Source organism: Metopolophium dirhodum, chromosome 1 (assembly GCF_019925205.1).
Source record: "Metopolophium dirhodum isolate CAU chromosome 1, ASM1992520v1, whole genome shotgun sequence".
In the NCBI taxonomy this organism is placed as follows: domain Eukaryota; kingdom Metazoa; phylum Arthropoda; class Insecta; order Hemiptera; family Aphididae; genus Metopolophium; species Metopolophium dirhodum.
The window spans coordinates 87,221,634-87,231,599 of record NC_083560.1 but is presented as its reverse complement, the minus strand read 5'-3'; the positions used below and the strand labels follow the sequence as shown (position 1 = coordinate 87,231,599).

Genomic DNA, 9,966 nt, shown 5'->3' with positions numbered 1-9,966 from the left:
TACTCTACGGCAGTACATGAGTACATCACTAATGTTAGGTATACGCTTGTTAAGACTTAAATCTAATGAAAATAATAATTCACGTCTGTCATAGAAATTCATTACTATAGGTACTAAAATATTATGTTATAAAATCTTTAAACTGCTTAAAAATTAGGATTCTAAATTCTAGTGTATAACGTAGCAACATATTATGCTATTGTGAAAATATCAAGTTACGCAGTTCAAAAATTTATTTCATGCATAACTTTCATAGTTTGAAAATATGAATATATTATATAGTAGTATTATGAATTAAGAATATTAATGAGTTTAATAAATGTCTCTATATCATCTGGTCATTTGGATACGTGAGCGCGGCAGCGAAGATCGCGAACGTTGGCACATATAGACCATGACGCGGGTGCAATGCACTGGCCAAAGGGACTGCATTAGAATTAAAAATATATTTTTCGACACTTAAATTCATAAACTAAAATATCTTAACGTGATTAATGCGTAAAAAGTAAGCACACTCATAATTCAGTTTTTAAGTGAGTTATGAGCATTTTTAATTTACGCTATATTAGTATATTAGTATATTACCTACACACGCAAAACTTGCTAAAAAAATGAACTATCGTAAAAAACCCATACCACATACATAGATAATGTTCTTACCACCAAGTTTCATAATAGGTCGATACACTCAAGTTTTTAAGTACTAACGAAGCTAAACGGGATCTGCTGGGCGTAAGTGTGCCATGTCACGCAATTGTATTGGGAACAACCTTAGGAACCTGTTCCTTAACAACATTTTGGTAATCATTAGTTCAATGAAAAAAATTTTAATGTTTGGGTATATTGTTCGTGAGAATTGCTATAAAATGCCAACTGGAAATAAGAGTTGCCGATACTCTAGGGGGTGTCACCCCATGGGCGAAGCTAGGGGGAGACTTGGGGCTTTATTTTAGCCCCCACTGTCATAATTCCACTTCCACCAACAGTATAGCTAAATTTACAAATTTTAATTTAAAATATAATTTTGTTTTTGATATATTAAAATGTCGTGTAGTCTTTACTACACAGAAGTTGTTATTAAAGTTAACACGAAAATAGTCTTCACCACCCAGAAAAATAGACTCAGGATAATATTTTTGTAATATTAATATATAAATGATGATACGCTTAACGACTAACGATTGACGGGACGATATAGGATATAGGATATGTTTTTATATTTTTTATTAAAATATAATTTATCACCGTCATTCAATCTTTGTAAGTACAATGGTTGTCTGATGGTTCGAAATCTGGTCAACATCGTTATTATTATTATAATAAAAAATGTTGGTTGGATAATCAATTAGTAATCATTTAATTGTATTATCATTCAACAATCACCAGGGTAATTTAAAACGTCTAAAAGCTAAGAAATATTGTTCAAAAAACTATAGTACCTACCTATTGTTCTAAATGTATATAAAATGCTACATTTATCACTATCTGTTCCAACAAGTTCCACATATAGTTAAAGAACATTTTCAGCAATGCATCGAATAGATACTTACATAAGGGCAACTATATTCCAAATCAATTCTTTAAGTTGTATATTATAGGTATTGAAACATTTTTTTTTTTTAATGCCAATAGGTATACTGAGCATTCAGTGAGCAGAGGCTTAAACTGTATGACTGTAGTCTAATACATATTATTATGTTACCCAAATCAATTCTTTAACTTTCAATAATACTATAAAAAAATTAAAACCTTGAATTTGTACCTAATTAAAACAACATATTTAATAATTTAAGGTTTACCTCCTCATTCCGCTTTTTAATGATAAGTATTAATAGTATTATATACACACATTAATAATAAATTAAAATATTAATTTATTGATTTACATTTACATTACATTTATAAACAATTAATGTAACGTGTTTGGGAAGTGTGGGGACAGAGCCCTCCACTTAATTTACTCATTATAACATTTTATGGCTGAAGACCCCCCCTCCCCCTCTGACTTAGGGTCTAGTTACGCCTATGGTCACCCTTCCCGCCCACTCCTAGAATCGCCACCCAAGCCAAATAGCTGACTTAAGTTAATTATTAAGGAACCTATTTAGTATTATTTCTTTGTTATTATTTGTATAGAGAAATATATTCACAATTTTTGCTAATTTTTTTTTAAGTGATCTAAAACTTTTCCTAATTTATTTGTGTTGTTCACAAACACATACCTAAAATAACATAATATATTATATTATACACATACTCACTAGCAGTTAGCACGGCTATCAATAGAAGATAAGATAATAATATTCACATATTATACATATTATCTTTAATCGCGGGGCTCACCAGTCACTATATATTATCATAATATCATATATTTTTTGTATTACGTACGTACCTCAACAGTATTTGTCCGGCGAACACGATCAATACTGATTTAGTTACACATACCACTACACTTAATTCATACCTATACATTATAATATTATCCAGTCGGTGTGTACCTATACTATATTACTACATTTATATACACTTAACATTTTAAGTATTTCGGTGACTACGGCGTGAATAATATTATTTTATGTTTTCGAAACACATTAATATTATAATTATTTATATCATGTTCTCGTTGACTATACTTTGGATTTTAAACTTTGAAAATTTGAATAATATTTGATATAATAACACAGTATATTAATCGTTAAAATCATCACTTTTTTTGGACCTAAGTGTGAATATGGGGCAACCCTATTGGTGCCAAGTGTACTTCATCATTGTGTAGGTCACTGTAATGGATATGTTAAATTTGTACTCAATGATAAATCACTGCGTTCGTAAAACGATTCTAAGCAGAAATAGCTTATCTGTCTATATTACTATAAGTATACATAAGTATATATTTTATATTACTATTCATTATTCAAAATCCTTTAGTTACAGCCTTTGATTATAAATAGGTACTAGTTTTTTTAAACTATAATCAGTGGTACTGTACCGTTGATATTTGATACATCAGTACTTCACTACAGCTAAGCCGGGGGTAACACTTCATTGAAATTACGTACGTGATGGAAATTAAACCACACTTATGAGTTTAATAAAGCTATAACTAGTTTAAACTCTATATCAAATGCAGGGAATAAATATATTTTATTATACATTAAAATTACTATTATAGTAATACGGTAAGTTGTCAAAAACATTGCATTTATTATAGTATTAGTTGTATTAGTTTCCTACTATTAGTTATTATAATAGTTTAATATTTACCTACCCATGTCATATAGCTACATCATAATATATTATATTTTTATTGTTTTTATAACTTGAGTGAATACCGATTTAAAGAGTGAATGGGTACATGGTAATGTGGTATAAATTGCAATAGGCAATAGCTAAAATATAATTTTATATATACATAATATAGTAAAATATAATAATATACATAAAACTATAATAAAAGTACCACTACTACAACACGAAAAAATTTTTCAACTATAACAATAGTATATTGTGAGGCACGAGCTGTAGGCAAGGCCGCATTTCGCCCAAGACTAAAATTGCTTTCCCGCACGAGCCACACAAACTATTTTTTGTCTTTTTTTTTCATATTCTTTGCTAAAACCAATATATCCATCAACATGAAAATTAGCTACATGCCTAGCAAAACCATCCACTGTCACAACATGAGATTCATGTTAATGCTTCCACCAATCAGAATTTGGCAATATTGGTACAGTACGTAACACAAATGGTGGATCCTCCAGATAATGATAAGCAGCATGAAAGTATACCCTACACACAGGATGGCATCTATAGTACAAAACATTTATTTTATGTGTTACATGTAAAGCATCACACATTTTGTTAGCTATGGCAATAAAAAGATTTAATTTAAAAATATGTTATATTAATGTTTATAAACAAAAATGAATATTTTCAATAATAATAAAACAACAGCTACAATGAATAGTAATCCCAATACGCAACATAAACCAATCAAAAGGGATTTTGTATTTTCAATTTAATTATGATTATTTTTCGAAGTATTATCATTATCACAATCTTTATGTAAGTAGACAGAACGAGGTTCTGAAGCTTCACCTTCAATTAAATGATTGCCTAGGAAACTTTTTGTCGCTCCTTTTATTTTTAATTCATACATGGTATTGTCTGTTAAGTTTTGAACAATGTACTGGTTATGCTAGAAAACAATAATAATTTCACAATTAATTAAATCAAGTATTATGTTACGATGCTATTTTAAAACCTATAATTTACATACATTTGAATTGATACTGTCTTTTGGTAATGAAATGTTGAAATTCTTAACAATATCAGAAGTATCATAAACATATATAATATATTCATCCACTGATCTATAAAATAGTCGAGGTGTAGTCCATTGTAAGAAAATAGATGTACCATTAGTTCCTGGTACACATGTAGCATTTGTAATAATTGGTGGACCTGGACCATCAACATCAGTATATTGAATTATCGTATCTGAAGATTCACTTTTTATATATTGTTCGCATTTGGCTACAATGTGTAATTGGTACTCAGTGTAAGGTACTAGAAATTTAAGAATGTAAGTCGATAAAAAATATACAAATACATATAATTGAGATTAGACATTTTGTTTTAATAATAAATAAAAATAGAAATAAGTAACTATTTACAATAAGAAAATGTAACATCTAAAATTTGTTGTAATACCACGATAATATTAATATTTCATATTTGTATTACCCAGTTAGATGGGTACATAATGGATAATATATGATATGATATGATTTTTATAGTAAAACAGGAGATATAAAATAATTTCAAATATTTGGAAATATAAAAGTTAATTTTGGTAATTAAATTTAAATTAAATAAAAAATAGACTTACAATGTTTGGTTCTATTGTATACTCAAAGTCAACAAACAATTAACTTTATAATAAACTTTTAGAATATTATCAAATATATTCTAGAAAATAACCATAAAAACAAATAAATTAAATTAAAAGATGATAATATCCCAAAGCTTATAGTCAACTTGGAAATGTGTTTAAAAATAAACAAGTTCCTACTAGGTAAGGGACTGTTGTCATGAATGAAAAGATTGTAATAGTAATGAATAAGGTCCAGATTTAAGGCAAATGTATTTTTTATTTTGATATTGATAGGAAAATAATTCTTATATGAAAATGTGTTTCATTTAATTTCTAAGCTAACCAACTTAAGATCAGTTTTTTTGTTTTTTATATTGTATATTAAATTATAAATTTATCACAATAGTATTAACAGTATAAATCAATAAAAGCTCAAAGAGGATTTTAAATGTGTGAGTGCCTAAAAGACTTTTTGAAGGTAATTTTATGTCTAACTGTCTAACTGGAGTATAAAAATGAAAGAAAGATGTATCGGAACTCAAAATTATAAAATGCCGATGACATATCCATATTCTACAAGTAGTAATTTTACCTCAGCGGTTCCCAACTTTTTTAGTTGTGCGGACCACCAATTTTGTAAAAAAATCATTGAGGCCCACTAATAGCACATCTATTACGTGTGCATATAATATATATATATATATAAATTTATATACATACATATACGTAAGTTATTAGAAATAAAAGAATTAAAAACAGCTGGTTTACCTAACTAAATGGATTTTAGAAGACTATAAAATAAACATTTTCCATTATAAAATTACTAATAAGAATATTCTGTTTAGAATATTTTAAAATAATTATATACTTACTGAGATTTACAATTGTATATATGTGTGTATTTGCCAATAATCTTGCATATGTGTTATTGTCATGTGAATAATAAAGATTGTAATTGGTTATTCGATCCTCACCATCTTTTGGTGCGAGCCATGTTATTGTTATTGTTCGACTGGTTACATTAGCAACAGTTAAATTCTGTGGTTTACTTTTGGTTACTGTAACAATAACATATATATACAATTACAGTTTTAATATAAACTATTCTATTAATATTCAAACATTTAATTGTAAATTTAAAAAATACAAATAGAATATTTTACAATCAATTTTGGAAGCCTTGTAAATTAAGTTGATAACAATAAATTTGATAAAATCATAATTAGGATTTAAAACTAATTATAAAAGAAAACTTTATAAAGAAATAAAAAATAGTAAAATAATAATAGGTAGGTAATAACTTGTTATTTTTGAATAAAATATTTTTCTCATTATACCTAATTCAAAATAGTTTATAGATAATAGATGTAAATTTGACACAACACCTATCTATTATTATAAATTAAATATAAATTCATAATCAAATAATTAAATTTTGAATCTGAAATCTATCATTTGTACCTATTAAATAATTGAATATCTAAAAACTCTTACCGGTCTACCGATGACCATAGATGCAAAATACGCTAATGAAAATTAGGTCTACATTTAGATTTTGAAGAAGTATTGAAGTAATATGTTATTGAACAATTTTTGTTTTATTTTTAAACAAGTTATATAGATAATATAAATATGCGTTATAATGGCCGATATTCATAATAATAGTACAAAACGAATATAAAAATTAATGTATCAAGTATTATTATGTAAGTATATTTTTATATATTAAGAGGATGTGATACCGGCATGTGCTGTCTCCGTCTTACGAGTGCATAACATACCAAATTTTACGCTCAGCAAAACACTTGTAGCTCCGTTAATTTAAAATTTAGAATAATTTGACCTCTTATAAAATCTAAAGGTAAGATTATTATCTAGACAACCTCATAGGCTTTTTATTATATTTCAATTTTAAAGCGAGCTATGAGTATTTTAAAATTCTAAATTGTTTATACATCTTAAAGTACTCTTAACTCGCTTAAAAAATAAAATATAATAAAAAGCCTATGAGGTTGTCTAGATAATCTTACCATTAGATTTTATAAGAGGTCAATTCACTTTAATGTTTAAACTAACGAAGTTACACGTGTTCTGCTTTGAGTAGAATTTGCGTATTACGGTATCACGTCCTCTTAATATCTATAATATATTTTTGTTAAAAAAAAAGCTAGCTAACTTTGGTTGCAGTTTACTACTTGAACTGATGCAGCAGACCTCATAAAATGTACGCATAAATATGATAAGAAAAATATATGGGCATATTCAGTACTCGACTAAGGGGGGGGGGGGGGGGGGTACACAGGATGACGGAGTACCATAACTAATTTTTCAGAAATTTTAGTATACAGTATACCCCAACTATTATTTTTATCAAAATGTGTGAGATACCATCCATAATTTGTTTTATGGATTATTTCATTACCGTAGATCTATAAATTAGTTAATATTAACTAATTATTACTAAACCATTAATTAATTTACTTTTATTATCCATTCGCGTTTGTTATTATTTATTATATATAATATATATAATAGGTACGTACAGTAATTACCTAGGTACGTCTTATTTTTTTAGTTGATTATTTATAAATATTTCTCTATATAATTTAAAAAGTGTTATTAGAGGATGTGGGGGCATAGCTCAAGTTTACCAAGTGATGGGAACTCTCTTTTTTTAAAAGTAAATAGTAAATAGTAAATAGTAAATAGCCCCCTTACTTTAATTTTGCCAAGTCAAGCACTGGGCATAGGTACTAAAAGAGCAGTCAGAGAAAAGTGCTCAAAAGAGGAGTGTATGGAATCAGGTACTTGGAAAAATCAATAAACTGAGTCAGTGTCGGTTAGTAATCTGCAAACGGACAAAACGTATGAACCGTGTGAGGAGCCGCCAGAAGCGCGCGTTGTGAATTTAGTGATGGGCACTATCGAATAGTCACTATCGAACTATTCGATAGTAGTTCACTATTCGAACTATTCGATAGTCATTCCAAAACTATTCGAATAGTTAAAACATTCGAATAGTCACGATATATTCGATAGTTTTAAGACTATTCGAATAGTTATTCATTCGAATAGTTCGAATAGTCGAATAGTTTATTCATTCGTATAGTTGAATAGTTCGAATAGTTTTTATTCATTCGAATAGTCGAATAGTTCGAATAGTCGAATAGTACGAATAGTTTCTTTTTAGAGTTTTAGACCATTACATTTTTTTTCATTGTTTTTTTTCTAAGTGAATTTAGAATTATCAAATAAAAAATTCGTAATAGAGTATTTACTATTTACTATTTTATTCGTCGCTAAAAACTAAAAAGTAAAAACCCGGATGGTTACACATATTGTTAGGTATATAGTATATACTATATACCTATGCGCGGATTTATACGCATTTGCATATTTATTCTGCCTGATTGTATGATATGCTAAGTGAGCATAAAATATTGTTTCATAGCATAACGATTTTAAAAATGAAACTTTTTTAGTGCATATTTTTGCAAATATTTAATATTTATCCATTTTTTTTCTATTTTGAAGGCTTTATTTTACGATTTTAATTGTATATTTGCCATTTGGATGTTTTTTTTTTAATAAATCATATTTTTTTATGGATATTTTTTATTTTTTGCATATTTCAACGTTTTACTGTTTTAGCGCATATTTAAAATATTGAAGGGCATATTTGGTTGGTTTTTATTTTTTAATGCATATAATTCTATGCTCTAATAATAATTTACGAATTGAAATATTCGAATAGTCCATCTCCATAATAAAACTATTTGAAATTGAAACTTATTCGAATTATTCGATAGTGCTATTCGAATATTATTCCGAATTATTCGATAGTACTATTCGAATAGTCTTCCGAACTATTCGATAGTTTATCAACCTATTTGATAGTTTTTATTTAAAAACTATTATTCGGTTATGTAAAAAACATTCGAATAGATATTCGATAGTTTATTCAAACTATCGAATACTATTCGATAGTGTAAACTATTCGGTAGTGCCCATCACAACTTGTGAAGCACCCTGTAAACTATAGGGGGCAAGACAGGCGACCGCCAGCCGGGACCGTCCGTGATTACGAAAGCGTAAAGATGACAGAAACGAGACACCTCTTTACTGCAGATTATGGACTTACCCTGTGAATCACAGTTGTTTTTGTTTTGGGCGGCTGCGAGTCCGATGCCAACGTACAGGCAATTGGGACACGAGAACAAGACGAAGCCCAAACACCATGTTGCTATCCACATCTTCCGGACGGTGTGAGTGTACGATATGTGCGAGCGTTCACGACGACGTCGTCCCAATAGATAATAAAAATATGGATACTATGGATAGGCCATTGAAGCTTATCATGCGTTCATGTATTACTATCAAATTTGAGGTTATATGAATTAAAATGGTAAATATTATATATTATATAATGACAAAAACTACTCAAAACTCAAAAGTCTTAATAGGTATATTATATTATTATTATAATTCCATTTTAGAAATTTAGAATATTTCATATTATCCCGGCGGGCGGCAATTATTTGAAGTTTGAACATAACCTTAAATAGTACCCCATGTAGGAAAGAGAACATTATAATGAAAAACACACGAAAAACTTTTTTCAACTATAGCAATTAGCAATAGTATATTGTGTGTCAAGGGCTATTTCAATCGCGGGCTATGTGTGTGGCACGAGCTGTAGGCGAGGTCCGTATTTCGCCCAAGACTGAAATTGCTTTCCCGCACGAGCCACACATACTATTTTTTGTCATGCCTCTGCGTTCATTGATTGTGCCATCACGTCAAAGGTAATTCAGGCTAGGCATCTATGCAAGAACCGGACTATTCTACGAAAACAATATTTCATGAATGAAACGATTTGGTTTTATTTAGTTTAAGCGTCATGCATAGAGATTATAATATGAATATAAGATGTAATCAAAAGTTTAAGTTTTATGAGTACCGTAGTATAGATTTTAGTGTCCGTTCAGAGAATACGCGTGATATCTGAGCTCAGTACTCTTGGGGATTTCCACTTTACCGCCCGGTACTTTTGGGGATTCCCACTTTATCGCCCGCTGGACAGAAAA

At 28.8% G+C, this 9,966-nt stretch overlaps 1 protein-coding gene across 1 annotated transcript; it reads right to left on the bottom strand.

Moving 5' to 3' along the window:
* Nucleotides 1–3,885: 3,885 nt before the first annotated feature.
* LOC132934730 (tyrosine-protein phosphatase 99A-like) lies at nucleotides 3,886–9,215 on the bottom strand. The gene is made up of 4 exons (XM_061001067.1): nucleotides 9,021–9,215; nucleotides 5,752–5,937; nucleotides 4,283–4,572; nucleotides 3,886–4,201 (listed from the first exon to the last, which is right to left on the bottom strand). Exons 1-4 carry the CDS (start codon nucleotides 9,130–9,132, stop codon nucleotides 4,022–4,024), a joined length of 768 nt encoding a protein of 255 aa, XP_060857050.1. The 5' UTR covers nucleotides 9,133–9,215; the 3' UTR covers nucleotides 3,886–4,021.
* Between the last annotated feature and the right edge of the window lie 751 nt (nucleotides 9,216–9,966).

Excerpts from the sequence above, each read along its gene's own strand:
- LOC132934730 (XM_061001067.1), bottom strand. The coding sequence starts at position 9,132 with ATGTGGATAGCAACATGGTGTTTGGGCTTCGTCTTGTTCTCGTGTCCC. Across the intron at positions 5,938-9,020 it reads AAACAACTGTGATTCACAGG|TAACCAAAAGTAAACCACAG; the intron begins GTAAGTCCATAA and ends TTATTGTTACAG. Across the intron at positions 4,202-4,282 it reads AAGACAGTATCAATTCAAAT|CATAACCAGTACATTGTTCA; the intron begins GTATGTAAATTA and ends ATTGTTTTCTAG.